The sequence below is a fragment of the Aptenodytes patagonicus genome, chromosome 1 (assembly GCF_965638725.1).
Source record: "Aptenodytes patagonicus chromosome 1, bAptPat1.pri.cur, whole genome shotgun sequence".
Taxonomy (NCBI): domain Eukaryota; kingdom Metazoa; phylum Chordata; class Aves; order Sphenisciformes; family Spheniscidae; genus Aptenodytes; species Aptenodytes patagonicus.
In genome coordinates this window covers 168,420,882-168,440,068 of record NC_134949.1, presented here as the reverse complement: position 1 = coordinate 168,440,068, position 19,187 = coordinate 168,420,882, and the positions used below count along the sequence as shown (strand labels likewise).

The following is a 19,187-nucleotide window of genomic DNA, read 5'->3' as shown; positions in this document are numbered from 1 at the left end:
AAGCTCTGTTAGGTACATTATTTTAAACTGAAATCCAAATTACTATCTGCCTACCACAGTCTTTAGTTGTTTAATTCTGTGAACACAATCTTAACTTCTCAAGGCTTCTCAGATGAAGCAGAATGGATAGAAAGGAAGATGAGCAAAGGATAAGAAATGCAGGATATCCAGAGACAAGAAACAGAACTACTACTTTTTTTGGGTGTCTGAAGGAAAAGAAGGTGCCTTGGAGTCCCAGAAAATAGCTTTGAGGATGTTGTTTGGATTTCCTACTCATAGCCTACCAGGCTAAACTGACCCAAGTCAACTTCAAAAGCCTACAGGGCTCCCAGGTTGTAGAATGTCATGATATAAGTTTGGTGCTGAATGCCTCTCTTGAAATTCAACTGCTTCCTAGAAATGAGATGTCATCTAACTAAATTCCACTTTCGAATTTTTTATTAGTATTAATGATGCATGAGATAGAGAAAACCATAGTGTGGTTATGAAATACCAGTAGAAGTCATAATTGGAAAAAAAAATATTTGCTCATAAAAACATAACTTCAGTGCTGAAATAGCAAGGATAGAAATGACGGATATCCCATGCCCTTTTTAAGTCATCCCTTAAAGTGAAAACACACTTTCAGATAGATGAATATTATCAAATTTATCCAAGTATTTGTAAGAAAAGTATTTCCTCAAAACTTCATATATGACATTAGTTGAGCTTTTTTAGGCACGGAAAACAGTAATAACCATTTATAAAATAAAATTGCATATTTAGGTATGGGTTTTTTTGTTAACACAAAAAAGCCAAGACAATTCTTTTGTGCTTCATCAACAAAAACACTTTCTGTGGGTTTGTTAGTGGTATTTCAGTTATATCTCAGAAGCCATTTAGGATGCACAAGAGTAACTAAGAACACAATTTAAAGAGAGTTTCCAGTAATTAGATGCCAACATAGTATCTCTATTTCTTTCTAATGGTGGAACAATAAGTAGAAAAGACTTAACTCAAAGAGTAGTTTGTATAAATCGTATTTGTAATGTAAGGTATTGACTGTCACTAACAAGTACTAAATATTGAACCCAACTCCATATTTTTTAATCACAGTTCATCTATAGCCACACTGTAATAAAGGCTATTGGTTTCAGAATATACATACAAGAAACTGAAACAGCAAAACTACTACACTTTTATTTGAATATTAAGAGTTAAGACTATAGAACAATTTAATATTTATGAACCATTTGGTTTTTTTCCTAAAACAGAAGAGCTTGAAATACTACCCTAGTCAATCTAACTTATTTTTTATTATATATGCAGTAGTTCATCCTACACCAGATGTGTAAAGTATAGGTAACTTCAGGATCAGAATTTATTCTTAAATATTATTAATAATACAGCAAATATGAACCTATTTAGAGAATTTTCTCTATCATTTAATCAGATTATCTCTTAAATAGCTGTGTGAATGTAAATACATAGTAACTTCAATGGAATGGAGCTAATAAACAAATTAGTAGCAAACAAAATAAAAAACAAGGCAAACATTCATACCACTCTCTACCAACAGGATGAAAAAGTGGGAAATCATATAATGCATTTTCTTTAGCTTGAAACTGAAGTTCCAAGAAATAAAAAGTACCTACAAAAAGACTCAGAGATGAATTCATTTCTTTCTTACCCTGCCATTACTCATAACAGCCATTTGCCCAGGAAGCAGCTTAAGAACCTCCTGGCAGAACATCTGGTGGGTTTTAATTATATCCAGTCCTAAAGTGTTGTACTTCTTCTCAAAAGTATCGTCATCCATTCCCTAAAGCAAAGGGCAAGTATGAGATGATGGAATGATTCAGCAAAATTGTGTAACAGCTGAGGTAAGCAAGGATTTTCTTCAAGTTATGTAGTAGTCAGAAATCGGAATAAAGCAACAACCTTAGCTTCAATGTAAGTACATGACTATTGGTGTGGAGCCACGGTCCCCCACCTAGCTAGTGTGCAGTTTTTACCCTTGGACAACTGTGAATAACCATGAAAGGAAAGCTGAGCATGAGGTTAAACACTTTTCCTAAGATCCAGCACACAGCTGCATGAAAAATAACATACTCTGTTAACAATTGCACTGTATTCTCACCTTTAGGAAAAAGGTATTAAAAAATCCATACTACTCTAAAAACCTAACAGTCATTTTAACATGGTCATTGGATACAGCTTAAACATGTTTTGGGGAATCATCCAGTAAGACACATAACAAACCAATGTTCAAAGTGGGAAAAAAATGCTGGAACTTTGCCGTGCATACAACAGCACTGTGCCTCACCTGTCAAAATTATCCTGCTATATTAAACTCTACTGATATGTATTTCTTCATTAGAAATATACAGACCAAGCAAATAGATTCATTCAGATACAATTAATATAACAAAAAAAATTAGTAACATGCATACACTGCTTAATTAGCTACCTCTACATCTTTCAAAATTTATTAGACAACGAAGTAAGAGCATGACCCAAACCTGCTAATTAATTTTTCAATATGGTGCCAGAGAGTTCTCAGTCTTCCAAACCTTCCTATTTAAAAATACTACAATTTACAGCTCTTTCTGAAACAAAAACTGTAGTTTGCAGCTGTTATTTGGTAACTCGGCTCTACTCTACGTGTGAACTTTGAAGTCAGCAACATTTGTATTTTAAAACAATGAATTTTCATAGAAGCACACCAGAAAATGTTGGCCAGAAGTATACAATGCTCCTTAACCCCAACCGCTTCAGTCTGTGCCTATTACTGCTCACAACTACAACAGCAAGGTAAAACCAGTTACTTCTGAAGTCCTAATTCTTGACAAATATTAATACTGTAATTTTAATTAAGAGAGCGCTTTAAAAAAAAACAAACCAAAACAATTAAAAATTTAACTGTCTTGATCTCAATAATCCAGTATCCTTACTCTACATTTTTCAGTACTCTCGTACTTTCTTCCTTTACTTTAGAGACATTCTCTATTCTTCATCACATAAAAGTTGTCAAAAATCCAAATCTGCTTGAGCAGAAACTGTATAAGGGTTATAAACTTCATAGCATTTGGCCAAACACTGTTACTCTCAACAACATCTGCTTACAATAAAATATATGTAAAATGAAAAAGAAAGTAGTCTAATTTAGTTTGCACTCACTGGGATGAGGAATTTAGCAATTTTAGTTCCAGCAGCAAGGGATTTTGCTGCCTTTTCCTTAGTGAGTTTACTTAGGAAACTTTTTAAGTTGCTGTTGTTTTGGGTTAGAAAAGCGGTCAAAATTCCTCTTGCAATGGCTGTGTTATCTTCCTTTATTTTTGATGAAGGATTGTTCAAAATCCCAACGCGTGTATGACTGCTTGTTTTCTGCAAAGAAAAATACAGAATAATACACAATTTTACAGTTCCATCTGCTGTTACCTAATGTATTCATATCTACTGTAACTCTGTGAAATGTCCTTAAGTATTTATTTTTTTGCAGCTATTTGTCTTTAGAAAATGTACATCAACGCCTAATTCAGAACTTCAACTAGGAGTAAAAATGGTATTAGTAAGAATTTACCTATTCTGTAATACATATTTTAAATAGAACATTTTTTTTTGATAGAACAATTGCCTTTGCGCATTCTGCAGAAGCATTTTTTTTAACAAAGGACATACACAGGTGTTCATTTACAGACTTCAGAACCTGTTTTGTAGATATTTTTTTCTATTTTTCAGAAAATATCAAACAGCGTAAAATAAATACATGAGAAGTTATCCACTTATCACTTTAATCTTAATCAGCAGGAAAATCTTTCACTTGCTAAAATTGGTGACGCCACTTAAATCTTAATAGAGAGAGTGATGATTCGAAGCTAGAATCAAATAGTGTCACTAACTGAAGAAAAGGTAAATTCTCTAGTGCAATAAAGAATACAAAAATAAGGGTAAAGTCAGTGGTATTCAACATACTTAAATGGTAAACTTTAAACTGCAGCACTTGAGAAAATTTTGTTAAAACACTTATTTGAAAAGCTTGAAAATGTGTTCTTTAAACTGTTCCTGAGAAGCATGCGCTCTCTCACTGGAAAGAAGACAAGCGGCATACTAGGCTACAGTAGGAGACACATGGCAAGCCGATCAAGGGAAGTTCTTATGCTCCTCTACTCAGTACTTGTGAGACTGCACGTGGACTGCTGTGCCCGGTTTTGCCGTAAAGATGTTGAGATGCTGGAGAGGCTTCAGCAAAGGGCTACCAAGATGGTCAGAGACCTACGAGGAGGCATTGAATAAGCTGGGCTTGCTCAGTCTGGTGAAGAGGAGGCTACAGAGAACTCTAGTAGCAACCAACAGCTACTGAAGGGGGAGAGAAAAACAAGACAGAGCCAAACTCTTCTTGGTAGGGGTAATGGCCACAGATTTTGGCTTGGCAGACATTAGGAAAAACTACACTAGGAAGGCAGTGCAACACCAGAGCAAATTATCAAGGGAGGGGATGGAGTTGCCTCCCTGGAAATTTTCAGGACTCTTCAGGCAAAGCTACAGCTGACCTGATCTAATGATGGCAATAGTCCCGCTCCGAGTGGGAGGCTGAACTAGGTGACATCCAGAAGTCCAGCCAAGACATCTCTACTTTTTTCAAATTACGTTAGAATATATTAGTAGTTTTCAAAATAATATATTATGTATTAGCTGGAATAGTTAAAAGTGAGTTCCCCTTGGCCACTTCCCCTCCCAAACTCTTGCTCAATTTTCTTCAAAGGCCAATGGCAAGTCACGCACAAGGGGTATCTGTGCCAGTTCTGCACCTATCGGAAATTCTACTAGACCCTGACCCAACAGACAAAAGGGGCTAGAAAGGAGTAGAGAATCACTATAGAAATCAATGGACTTTTAAAAAATACTGTGTTTTTGTTTGTCATGAAGCTTGGAAATCATTAGGCCAAGCAGTACAACTGGAAATGAGGTTTAACTAAATCAAATCTACGAATTAGAATGAACATAATCAATTAAACTGCTATTTCATAGAAGATGAAACAAACCTTGTTCAGAACAGCTTTTTCTAATGCTTTTCCTAGAGCCTCCTCACTAACACATGGGGACTTGCCCAGACAGTTCTCGCTTCCTAGGGTTGGGACCTATGGCATATTTTCCTCACTGAAGGGGGAAAATAGTGAAACTACAGCGGGAATATATCTGTCAAGTTTGGGTCACAGATCTAGCAGTCAGATAAATGAAACATTCTTCCTGTAACAAGGACTTGTACTGCATATCCCTCCTTGCAGTTTTTTAAGCCTCTTTTCAGGATATATTTGGTATCACATGCTCTCTGCAGCATACCGATTTTATAATTCCCGTAGGATGGTTCCTATTTCATTCCTGGTTATTAAATCTAGATGTTTTTCCCAATTTCAGTCTAATTAGTCTTCTAAACTCCCCAGAACTGAGGTTTTTTGTCATTTATATTACGTGACATTTACTTGTATACCTTAAATTCTGTTATTAATACCGAGTAACTTAAAAATAAGCAAACTCATAAATGTAGATGATCCTCCTAGCATATTAAAATACCAAAAAACCTGTAATCTGTCTCAGAAGCATACAAACAGTACATGGAAAAATGGTCACTTCATGGCCACAGTTATGCCATACGATACTCGAGAACACTGCATAATGGTTCACATGAACAGGCATTATCCAAACTTCCCTGGCCCAGGTAACATGCTAGGTTACCTCACAGGAGAAAGTCTGTAACTGGGAAGAAATTCACCCTTTTAACGCACAGTGTCATAGTTTGTCTCCTGTGTCAGGAGTCTGTGAATCAAATGATCGTTTACAGGCCTGTAAGATGCCAGTGCTGCAGGAGAGTAGAGCAAAATGAAACGACAGCCTCTTAAGTCTGCACCTGACCCACAAAAAAAATAATGTTACACCTTTATTTAAAAGTATAATTTTTGAATTTGCACAGTGTTGTTAAGAACATATTCATAATAATTATTTTAATAAAAACTGCTAGAAACTCACCAGGTGTTTCAAGGCATTAGAAAGCAGTCGTCTCCCAGCTGGCTTATCGAAATCAGCAATAATCCAGATAGTAACAGCATATAAAGCATCTTCATCTGAAAATTAAAGATAATCCTGCTTTACATCCTGGAGAATCTTCTCACGAGTAATGAATAATTAATTAATTCTGGTTGAGATTTTGAACTTCATGTGTATGTTTGACTGTTGACTTCAACTGTAAGATTAATCTTTGCCACAAGAGAATCTTTTGCCCTCTGAATTGAAATAAAATTCTTCGGAGGTACGTTATGTTAATATGAGAGAGTCACTAAAATAGCCAATCTATTGTTGTACCACTGAAACAAGATTGCCCTAAATAATAAGCTAGCTCCAATTAACAAGACCTGCTTTACCAGAGGTTTCTTGTGAACATTTGATGGAGGCTGGTCATACAGCCAGAAATGAAAAGAATTAAGTCGTTACAAGAATGCCTGAGTCAGGCCATTCACCTTCCCCAGCAAAGGGAGCACCCTTCAACCAAAGGCAGGACAAAACTTACCATTTCTGGACACAAACGGGAATATACCAAATACAGCCCTAAGAAAATAAACTACAGTATAGGTGTATACGCAGAAAGTTTCCCTTTTTCCTGGTCTGTAGCCTCCTGTTCTTTATTCTTCATAGAAAGGCAATGGTACATGAAAAATTCTGCAAAATTATCTGTAGAAGAATATCAGTCTACCCTGGTCTATCATATATCCCCTAAAAGGTAATATGTATAGACGGAATTTTACAAGGTTCTGGTGAGATTCTAGGAAGAGGTTATGATTAAGCGTTGTTGGGGTCTCGGGAAACACACTGGGGACAGAGATTTGAAATGTAGATTCCAGCTTAAAGGTTATGGGTTTTACACAAGAGATCTGAATCTTAGAAATGAGCCTACAGGTTGAAAGCCAGTCATCATTTGACAACTAGCTGGGGTGTCCCTGTGGTTGTAGACAGAGAATCAAATACAGTCAAATAATTTTATTCTAAAGAAGTCTAAGTATATAGCATTTCTGTCTGATAATGGAGTAAGTAAAAACTATGTTAACACCACATAATAATTACTGAAAGAATAGCGCTTTGCTAACAGGGTTATTCTGTTCCTTGATGGACTGATGTAAATGAGCAGTTTTTAACTATCTACTCCTAGATGTTAACAAGGTACAGACTAATGCAAAATTCCATGCAGTATTATGCCCCCACTGTTGTAATTATAATTTCTTCTAACTCAGAGGGAAAGTACTTGTATATGCAGTAAGAATATTTTACATCAAAAACTATTTTAAGTGTACAAAAAAGCATGAGTTTTAGTATGATAAAATGTATAAATGAGTGATAATCCATCAGAATATATGTATTTTTTTCTTTTCTATAGAAAGACAAAGCTTCAGATACCAAAATTAAACAATCAACTAGAGGAAAAATAATAAAGAGATACTGAATGCTAACAAACAAGAAATAAAATGAATTATCTCTTAAACTGTAGAAATGCCTAATTTTGATATAGATCTTACGAAGACTATAAAGTATTGACTTGATAATGCTGCAAAGAAGAGTCACTTGAAAACTGAATACACCCTTTTTAATATTCTCTAATAAAACTGTGTCAGTATGAAAACTGAGTCTGTTTTAAAAGCTGCAAAAGTCTTACAAAACTTTTTAACTTCTTATCTGTAAAAAAAACCCTAGCCATGACATCCATCCCATTTCAAAACTACAAAATTTAAAAAAACTATCCTGTTATTTATTTATTTAATTATTATTTATAATACCATTAGGATATGATCTGGCTCCTGAAATAAGATACTGGGATATTGGGAAATTTACTTATTTACATGGGATCCTTGGGATATTTACTTACTTGGGACATTTTACAGGCAAATTTCAACAATTTGTAATACCCATATATATATATATAAACCATATACAAAATTAATATACCCTTTTTTGTTAAATACTTCATGTTGTCTGAAATTACAGCACTTTTATCTTGTGAGTCCAAAAAGGAGAAAGTAGAGAAGTCTTCCACATCAAATGGAACTGCAAAATGTAAAACACATCAAGTTAGACTTAAAAAAAGGAAAATCATAACAACAGCCAATCCGAGAAAAGTAGTTACCAGATGTGGATCTGAAATGTATGTATCTTCTTTCTGCTCCAAGAATAATGGGGTTTATACGGGAAACTACATTGTGCTGATCCATAAGAAAATCCATTGCATTTATATGATCATTTAACAAACCCTGTAGTAAGAGAAAAAATTTAAATCTGTACTTTTATAGTTTCAAGACAAACAAACACCAAGTATTTGTACAATCTTTCAACTGAGCTTAAAGCTTCTATATACACCAAGTTATGGACAATGTCAAGTCAAAAGTGTATAAAAATCACACAGAGTATTTCAAAATATCAGGTACAGATTTTTCAATGAACAACTGCAGTACATTCTCAGTTTCAGGTTGAAAAATTCCATATGATTACTATATCCTTAGTTGATCCTTCAATCTTGTATAATCTAAATACACTGTTTCAAAACCATGACTGCAAATTAATGTTACAATGTAATTTTAGTTGTCGTATTATTAATTTCAAGCCACCTCATTATAAAAAATTTAATATATAAATATGACTCAAACAATCCACTGCCAAATATTTCATCTTGCGTTCATTCAGAAATGTTAAACATACCATGAACACTGCCCTCTGGAAGAACCCGGTGGCATCAATTATCCTCTGAAGAATAACTGCCTCTAACTCTGCAGCATCCATCTCTTCTCTGTTAAAGGGCACGCCATTAAACAGAGCTTGAGGCAATGGACCCAGGCCAGTCTTTTTATAAAAGGTTGCTCCTGCCTGATCATATCAGAAATATCACAGGATTAAATAGACTGTGGCTCACTATAGCAAAAAATGAAACGAGTATCAAGAGACAATCAACTCTAAACTCCAAGCACTATTCACTGTCGCACCTTCTCATGAGTAGCAGGGACAAAACAGGAAATGTTTGGAAACCAAACAGGACGCATGGGACTCATTTCTCAAATAGAATGACAAAAAAATTGTAGATCTATATATGGGTTTTTTAAGTTTTGCTTTATCATCTTGCTGAGAAATATTATTTTATTCTGCTTAATATTCTTAGAAAAAAATATTAGGTAAATAACATTGGAGAAGGACCTTGAGACAGTCACAGTTTGAGGTGGATTGACCTAGACCTTTTCCCCAAAGACAGCACCCCCAAAACCCTCAAAAGGCTTTTATGTTCAGAAGCCAAGCCTTATTTGATAAGAAAGCAGAACAGGCTAATTTTTCCCAAACAGAGAAAATTCAGTGAGACAAACAGAAATAAAAATGTATTGTAAGTAATTCCCCCTTCCCATTCTGTATCCTTTCATGTTTTCTTTCAGTGTCTCTTTCTGGATGGCTGCAGACTCTATGGCAGTATCTATGCGTCCATCTTTCTCTCACCCCACTGCCTCCTCCCTGCTCTTCACCGCAGTCTCACAGTCCCTGCTCGTACAGGGGGCTTCCTCTTGGTGGGTCTCCGTCTATTTTTATTCCTTTAATATTCTCTATGGAAGTTTTCCTCCCTTAAGTGTATCCAGTTGTTTCCAGGGCATATTCAAACTGCCCTTCTATACAAAGCCTCCATGCGACTCAGTGAGGAACAAGCAGCATAAAGCAAACAGCACCTTTTTTCTGGCTGCCCAGATGCACCTTTTTAAAGGAATATAATATATGTTATATAACAAATTTTAAAAGGAAATAAATAAAATGGATGGTGTGTGTCAGAAACACAAGATTGTATAGATGGCATGGCTGAAGACACGTGAAGGAAAACAGTATTTTTATATACATTTTAGCAGAAAATTGTCTACATAATCAATTATAGATAAAAATGTCTTCTCTATAGCCTTTAAATCAAAATCCATAGCTGTCTTTCCCAAAGGAAATTATAACCAGAAAGCACAATTAAAGGAAACAACGATTTGCCTAAAGACAGGCTTCAGCTCCTCACCCAGAAGACACAGGTAAACAATATCTGCAGTGCGAGAGAGACCCCTTGACATGCTTCCTAGAAAAAAACTTGTGCTCTTAAAAGCAGCAGGCAATAGTAAATTTTAATACTGAGAGTAGTAATGCAGAAATCCTTTCAACATTTCTGCTAATGCCCGAATGGTGGCTGAAGAAAAATTTAACTCAGATACTTTATTTACGTGCTTTAACATTTAGCGATCTTTCAGCTTAGCAAATGCAATGAATTGTGTGCTGTAATATTTCCTACTGCTTTGCTCTCAACATACCTTCCTCCCTTCATCATATTCAGAATGAACACCTAGTATACTCTGAACATCAGTGTGGGGGTATTCGCTTCTCAGAACATCTTTCACATGATTTACTGTTAGAACATTTCCATCTTTCACTTCATGGTACATCTGTAAAAATTATAACAGAAAGAAATAAGTAAAATGTAATGAAGTTTCAATCATAATTTAATAAACAATAAAGTAAATATCTTTTTATAGTGTTGTAGTAATTTTTATATCGTTATACTTTTATTTTGCTTTTATTGCTACATTGCAGTTTTTATATTGCTTTAGTAATTATCACCATCACACATATGCATAATTTTTCATCAGAGCACTGTTTGGATTAATCTATTATTATACCTTTAGTCTAAATCTGAAATGGCAAAGTAAATACAGTTATGTGAGCTGAATGTGAAAGGTTATTTCTCCCCACTGATTAGAGAAGGAATCTAAATTCTTACTACAAACTACCTAACCATGGGTAGTTACCTGAATCTATATGGGATGAATCCAAGCCTGAATTAGTCAGTGATACTTTTTCCTACAGTGATAATTTTTCCTTACCAATGCTATTTTATTTCATAGCATAAGATTTTATTACTTTCATCAAACACACAAAAGAAATTTAAAGTGAAAAATTATTCAATCCATTTCTTTTCAAATGAGGAACAGTACATTTCTCTCTGTAGTGCTGAATATCTCAAACCTGTATTTTATTGATTCTATTTTTGTTATCTTTTAATTATATTTATCATCCCCTCCTTTTTATATTATGAAACAAAGTAAGTAGAGGAACACAACATTTTAAAAAGCCCACTGTAAATTGATATTTTGTGATCTGGTCATGGATAATAGTCACGCATGTGTGTCAGCCCCTAACACTTGTGGATTTCTATTTCTCTTCCAAGGTACTCCTGGTTACTTCAACTCCTTTCATCTTAAGCTCTCTGAGTTTGTCCATGACATTAGTTTCTAGGCACTGAACAGAATAATAGAAAACAAAAGTAAGAAAACATGTTATGTATTAATACCATATTCTCTGATATAATTTTGCCTGCAGAGTCTTCACACAGACTGCTCACTTCATTTCCCTCCATTCATCTCTTGTCTCTGAAATTCCTGTCTGTACATGAACCTGCATTCTCTCACTCAGAAAACCTGGCTCATTCATCAAGCTGCAAGCCTGGAATATTTCTGTTTTCTACACCCATGAACAGCTCAAACATGACCAAAAAAGAACTCATCTCACTCTGTTTCACTTTCTACACTAGAGGACAACCAAGAGTTTTTCAATGCTTATAGGATTGCCAAAGTGATATCAAAATGCCTGTACTCCAAGAGATACAGAACACAAAGGCAGGCACATCCCGTTAATGCAAATAATACAGAATGATTTTTCACAAGAATGTACTGAAAGCTGTAAGGTATGCATCTACCTTTTTACATTCTTGAAGAAAGCCTGTAGATAGGTAAAATGACAAGAACAAGTTGGTTTCCAGAGGAGGAAAATATTTCTGCAAATCATTCTATAGCATATTAATGTTATACATGTTTTTAATACTTTGTTTCCATGTAAAGTAAATGCAAATGTATCATGTTGTCACAAGGTAGCAAAATCCCAACTATACAGAAAGGTAGTAAGTTTAAAAAAAAAAAAAAAAGTGATTTCTTGTGAAAGAACTAACATTAATTATCGAGGTAAAGGCTTGAGAGGTGTCAGATTCCTCTGCAATGTAATTAAAAGTTCTCCAAAGAGCTATTCCAGCGTCTTCATTTCCATCAATTTCTTCTTTTGTACTTAAAATGAAAACAAATCCAATTCTATAAACAAACAAAAAGAGATCATACATTTTAAAACAATATCAGTTTCACATACATTCTAATACCAACAGAGAAGATGTTTACATTCAAGTAACCTGTCCAGCACGTAGGCACAAAAAGCTGACAGTAATTAGGATTTCTGGGAGTCATTAGGATTTACTCACAGCCCTTTCTTTCCTTATCTGATCAAAGGTTATGACACTGTTTGCATTCCCGCCACCATCTCTTAACCTTGAGTCTTTGTTTTAGTCTGAGCATAATCTGTCTTTTATTTTTCCTGAAATGGGTGTCTTGAGTAGCTGCATGTAGACATGCTGGGGTCTTGAAGCCCTGTCATCAATACATGCCACTCCTACTAGCCCTTCTCTTGCCTTTTTTACCTTCCAGGGCTTCCCCACCCTCCCATTGCCATTCATTCTCCATTCACAGCAATTTTAACACATCTACTACAATTCCCTACATGTCCATTAAATGAAAAAAGCCCTAGAAATATGAGGCTTGAGAGGAAAAAAAACTGAGAAAACTCCTAGTGGAGGTGGTATTTTGATACTGTTCTCATGAAAAAAACCTTTACAGCATGAAATGTAACAGAGATTTGGTGTTCTACAATAGCAGGTGAAATTCAAACCTAACAGCCACTTGTTCGTCTATACAAAACGTTTTGATTAAATCGAGCATCATTGTTTGCACATGTAACTCATGAAGATGTCACTGAAAGGTTTGGCACGCACTCCAGAAAGCTCAGAAGTCCAAGATACTGATGTGAAGATCCTGTTTCTCCAGGGAACAAAGGCTTCAAGCAATGAGACAATCTGGTTGACCAGACTGCAAATAGTGGCACAGTGACTAAAGCACAAAGTCTTCCACAGACTGAAGACCCAGGAGAGTTAAAACTGAAGATATTTGAAGTTATATTCCCTGCTGAGAACACATAAGGATCCTTCTGGTCTCTACTACACTACTTGAAAGGACTTCTGATCATTACAGTCAGTTCCATCTTAGCTAGTATAGGAAAAGGACAAGAAAGATCCTTCCCATTGAGGATCTTTGGCACCGGCAAGTTGACCTGGACCAGAAAACACTAGGCCAGTTTCTGACAGTGAAAGGAAGGAAAGAGAGTAGACAAGCTCCATGCCATGTCACAAGCAATAGGTAAGGATGAGCAAGAGTACAAAAATTTCAAAGGAGAATTTTCCAGTCACAAGTGACAGAGCACGTGTACACCCATAGCTAGAACATACAGACTCCCAAGAGGAGAAATATATGCCTATTCATTAACAAAGTTGCCTGCATTAAGAGATGAAGACTAGGAAGGTGGATTCTGCCAGTCACCTGGAATTTTGTGAGCACAAAGCCATCAGAACGCTTTGAAGGATTTCCAAGGCTTCCACTGTCTGGTATCAATACATTTTCTTAGAAGAATAGATACCCTCCCCTTCACCCCTGCACTTCAACATTAAGCCTGCTTGTATAATGGGAGAGAGGAATGGGAAGAAGATGGTCAAAACCAGATATTTTTATGAATCAGAAATGGAGATTTTATGTGGATACTTTGCTGTTGCAGCAGTTCAGGGACCAACTTCATGTAGTTTTCCAGAACGCATCCTTGAATCATCCTGACTATGTGCAGCTAATGCCATTCATACTAGGTCTGCAGCAAAATCCTCTACCATTAGCTGTCACTTCTCCCAAGACAAACCCAACAGTGCACAAAAAAGCTGCTCCATGAAAAATCCCTATGAAAGCAGCTATTCAACTTTGTTCTCTGCATTTACTTTTTAGCAAACCTACAGGTAGGGATGTCTCTGGCTGCCAAACTGCAACCTAAACCACTTAATAATGTGCTAACTGGCTTACACAATCGCAGCCATCTATGAAATACAGCTGTATAAGCTGCCGCCTATTCCTGTCTACACATATGACAGCAGTAGATAATGTTCTATACGCAGCAGTTGAAAGCTTGAAAATTATGCCAACTGCAAAAAGAGGTGAATTGTGAGACAGAACAAGGGAATCACAGTCTTTCTAAAGGACTATCACGGAGACTCAAAGCTGGCTTCTGCTATACAAAACACTGTGCATCTTGCAAATATTTCCACAAAGCGTACAGCTCCATCATAGCTGCTACAAGAACATGAGAGACCTACTGATCTCATGATACATGAGAGCTACTATAACAACATGACAGTCTGCAATGCTGCGCCCATGTTTCAGAAGACCTTCATATTTACAAGCAATCAATGACTTGATTTAGGAAGTCAGCTTTTCATTTGGATAGCCACTTCACATTAGATATTTTAAAACTATTAAAACTAAATCTGTCATATCAGTATAAAATTGTTTAGACACATGTTCAGGACATAATCAGGTGTGCATCAGATCAAAGGACAGAGGGAAGTAAGAAATACAGCAAGTTTTCTAAAAAAGATATAAATAATAATTAATGCATAAAGATACATACTACAATTAATTGCTTCTCCCATTTCTTACATCTCTCATTATTGTAAATAACTTTTCCTGAAGTCTTGTATCATCTGGGTGCCGTAGGAACAGTCAGCAAAGCAAAATATTATATGGCAGTATAGACCCCAAGGCTTGTCCACATCTTGAACACTGTGTACAAGGCTGTTGCTCTCATCTCAGAGAAGTTATATTAAAATTAAGAAAGTTCAGAGAAGGACAACTCACAAAACAAAACAATCTTTGGAACAGCTTCCAGGCAAGGAATAACTAGTAACCTAGGGAAAGAGGGCTGGAGCACCTCTCCTATGAGGAAAGGCTGAGAGAGTTGGGGTTGTTCAGCCTGGAGAAGAGAAGGCTCCAAGGAGACCTTATTGCAGCCTTCCAGTACCTGAAGGGGGCCTACAAGAAAGCTGGAGAGGGATTTTTTTACAAGGGCATGTAGTGATAGGACAAGGGGTAATGGCTTTAAACTGAAAGAGGGTAGGTTTGCATTAGATATAAGGAAGAAATTCTTCACTATGAGGGTGGGGAGGCACTGGAACAGGATACCCAGAGAAGCTGTGGATGTCCCATCCCTGGAAGTGTTCAAGGCCAGGCTGGAAGGGGCTTTGAGTAACCTGGTCTAGTGGAAGGTGTCCCTGCCCATGGCAAGGGGGGTAGAACTAGAGGATCTTTAAGATCCCTTCCAACCCAAACCATTCTATGATTCTATGAAATGACTGTGGTCAAATATGGCAGAGCTTTATAAAATCATGACTGGCATCTAGAGAGCGGGAGAGACTGCTTAGTCTCTCTCTCAGTTAGAAAAGCTACAGAGACAGTAAATGAAGCTATTGAAAGTTTGGCTCAAAACAAACGAAGCAGTTCTTCATACACCATGTAGTTCAACTGTAAAAACACCTGGAAAAGGATACAGTGGGTGCTAAAACTTTACATGAATTCAAGGGGAAAACAGAAACGTTTATGGAAGAGAAACCCATGGAGGGTTGCTAAATATTTAGAACTACATCTGGGTCTGGAATTCTTTGATCTCCAAATGCGCGAAGGCCAGGAAAATACTCAGGCAAGGTACCTGGTTGCCCTGTTCTTTTTATCGTAGCTAGGCAGCTCCTTGTGGCTTATTGCAGTCAGACTGACCTAAATAGACCTTTAGAACGACACAGTTTGGGTGCTCTTATGCTGTTATCTATCAGAAAAGGCAAATTAGGTTCTAGGCTATATTCTCCTCAAGGACTGAAGCAGTATTGTCTCCCAGGTAGTGACAACAGTGACAAAATGCACAGATAACCAGTATCTGCCCTCCATTACTTTTTTGTCATTGAATGATAAAAAACCGAAGAAAAACAAAACAATGATCAGAACTAGTAGAATTTTAAAGGAAAATGAAAAACCTGTAATTTATTGAGGAAACAAAAAGCCATTTCACAGGAAGATTTTAAATATTTAACATGGAATTCATCTTGCTGAACCTTGGATCTACTTTGGACACCCTTCTCTTTTATAAGCTGTGGAAATAAACAGGCACTTCTGAAAGCAATTCATTTTTTCTTAAAGTAGGCATCTCAGATCAACCAGATTCTTCCTCAGAAGTGTCTCTTTCTCTCAAATGATGACTAGTTCAGACTCAGACAACTAATTTTTAGAAATTCAAAACTTGGTGAGGATAATCTCACTTTGGTCTTTAAGTATTTATATAAAAACAAAATTAGGTAAAGCAACCTCAATTGAAAGAACTAAATCCAAAAATGCCCTCAAATCATGTTTTACTTACAGAATATTTTGCTTAGGATGCAACTTCACATGGGCATCCAGTGGCACTATTTGACAAGATAATTTTTTATCAGACTTTTGCAGCTCATTTTCCACACACTCAGGTATGTTATCCCTTGCAACCTATTTGCTTAAGAATACTTAATACCTGAGTAAGCTTAACACAAGTGGGTAACCAATGTGTCTTATTAGAATGCTGTGCATTGGACTTCATTTAAATTCACATCTTTGCCTAGCAGAACAGAAGATGAAGAAGAAAAAAGGAAAGCAACTTGCTTTTAAGACTTTCCTTCAAGACTTTCAGTTTTCCTTACCTAAGTGGTACATTATGATGGTAGAATAATTCTGCCAGTTTCATATAATCACCTGTATCTTCTTGGACAGGATCAACAAAAAGTACCTAAGAAGAGAAAACATATTATACAGCCAATATTTATTCTTGATGTCTGTATTTTTTTTTTCAGACATAATATCTAAGATAAGAACAGAAATTTCCAAAGGAGCTGCGCGCCCCAACTGTTTTCAATTTCCTAGAGCATTCATTGTAAGAAAACATTAAGAGTATAAATGAAAATAACTTCAGAATTAATGAATTTGGACCAAATACACAAAACAGGATTTAACCATTTATTGAACTTCAAACCAAGTGACATCACTACTCTCGTTTGCAAGACTCCGTGCCAATACTTTATTTTTATTAATGAACTTGGTATTTAATTAAAAAGGATCTAATGCTGATTTTTCTATCACTTCTTTCAACTAACTCTCTTCTGTTGTGAAAACCAAACTAAAGTAAATAAACAGAACATATTGACTTAAAACTTTAATTAAAAAATGGAGCATTGGGAAAGAATTCTTCCTTCCTATCTCACGTATCTTTGCATTTACTCTTTCACTTATCGTAGCTTGAAGTGTAAAATCAGATCTTTCAGGCATGCACAGAATCTAAAACTGGGATCTGTCTGCACAGGTAGATTATCCTTATGCAGATTTAATTATGACATTGGTACTTTATTTATTCAGCTTTGCACTGCAACTCCCCTTAGAATTTATCATAATTTTGCTAGAGTAGCTGAAATGCAGCAGAATAATTTTAAAAATTTTTTAACACTCCCTCCCCCTCAGATTATAGTTAAATGAGATGTTGTAGATCTCTATAATATAGCTGTTATATACATCTATGCCAATATTTAACTTTGAATACATAATGCAATCTACTTCATATTACACACTTCTTATGCTTCATTATAAACATACTTTTTATGACATATTGCTTGTATTTTCGTTGTCTTTTTATATACTGAACTTCATGTCACTTGGAGTGACTACATCAGTGGACAAGGGAAGAGCTACGGATGTCATCTATCTGGACTTCTACCAGGCCTTTGACACAGTCCCCCACAACATCCTTCTCTCTATATTGGAGAGATATGGATTTGATGGATGGACTGTTTGGTGGACAAGGAATTGGCTGGATGGTCGCATCCAGAGAGTAGTGGTCAACAGCTCAACGTCTGGATGGAGATCAGTGACAAGTTGTGTCCCTTAGGGGTCCGTACTGGGACCAGTACTGTTTAGTATCTTCATCGACGACATAGACAGTGGGATTGAGTACACCCTCAGCAAGTTTGCAGATGACACCAAGCTGAGTGGTGCAGTTGACACGTCTGAGGGATGGGATGCCATTCAGAAGGACCTGGACAAGCTTGAGAAGCGGGCCCATGTGAACCTCATGAGGTTCAACAAGGCCAAGTGCAAGGTCCTGCACCTGGGTCGGGGCAACCCCCAATATCAATACAGGCTGGGGGACGAAGGGATTGAGAGCAGCCCTGCAGAGAAGGGCTTGGGGGTACCAGTGGATGAAAAGCTAGATGAAAAGCTGAACATGAGCCGACAATGTGCACTCGCAGTCCAGAAGGCCAACCGTATCCTGGGCTGCATCAAAAGAAACGTGGCCAGCAGGTCGAGGGAGGGGATTCTGCCCCTCTACTCCGCTCTGGTGAGACCCCACCTGGAATACTGCGTCCAACTCTGGAGGCCTCAGTATGGGAAAGACATGGACCTGTTGGAGTGGGTCCAGAGGAAGGCCACAAAAACGATCAGGGGGCTGTAACACCTCTCCTATGAGGAAAGGCTGAGAGAGTTGCGGTTGTTCAGCCTGGAGAAGAGAAGGCTCCAGAGAGATGTTATTGGGGCCTTTCAATACTTACAGGAGGTTTACAAGGAAGATGGAGAGCGGCTTTTTACCAGTAGTAGTGACACTGTAGTGACACTGTAGTGACAGAACAAGAGGTTAACTGTTTTAAACTAAAAGAGGGTAGATTTAGACTGGATATGAAGAAATGAGGGTGGTGAGACACCACAGACGTCACAGGGGCCCATCATTGGAAGTGTTCAAGGTCAGGGTGGATGGAGCTTTGAGCAACCTGATCTAGTTGAAGATGTCCCTGCTCACTGCATGGGGGTTGGACTAGATGACCTTTAAGGGTCCCTTCCAACCCAAACCATTCTATGATTCTATGATTCATACAATTACCTTTTGTAATTTAAATTTCAATTTAAATCAGGAATAGCTGTTTCCTTAACTTACTAAGTGATACAGAATGCTATGTACAGAGGAAAAATTAGGCTACAAGACATTCATAATTAGCATGCTTTATAATTTAAATCTTTTTGTATCTCAGTTCACCATCTCTAAAACAAGGACAGTTATTATTACCTTCTCTCAGTAGTGTACTATGAAGAAAATTCACTGATAGTAGTGAATTATCTATATGTAGCATGGAAAGGAAC

The 19,187-nt window shown here is 36.7% G+C and overlaps 1 protein-coding gene across 1 annotated transcript in view; it reads right to left on the bottom strand.

Moving 5' to 3' along the window:
- Positions 1 to 19,187, bottom strand: part of UGGT2 (UDP-glucose glycoprotein glucosyltransferase 2) — a 99,702-nt gene that overhangs the window by 40,533 nt on the left and 39,982 nt on the right. Inside the window, exons 14-22 of the mRNA XM_076362103.1 lie at positions 16,709 to 16,794; positions 12,026 to 12,161; positions 10,335 to 10,466; positions 8,719 to 8,883; positions 8,150 to 8,273; positions 7,972 to 8,070; positions 6,007 to 6,101; positions 3,160 to 3,366; positions 1,670 to 1,801 (exon numbers count right to left, since the gene is read on the bottom strand). Of these exons, the coding sequence (XP_076218218.1) occupies positions 1,670 to 1,801; positions 3,160 to 3,366; positions 6,007 to 6,101; positions 7,972 to 8,070; positions 8,150 to 8,273; positions 8,719 to 8,883; positions 10,335 to 10,466; positions 12,026 to 12,161; positions 16,709 to 16,794 (1,176 nt within the window). The remainder of the gene's footprint in view (positions 1 to 1,669; positions 1,802 to 3,159; positions 3,367 to 6,006; positions 6,102 to 7,971; positions 8,071 to 8,149; positions 8,274 to 8,718; positions 8,884 to 10,334; positions 10,467 to 12,025; positions 12,162 to 16,708; positions 16,795 to 19,187) is intronic.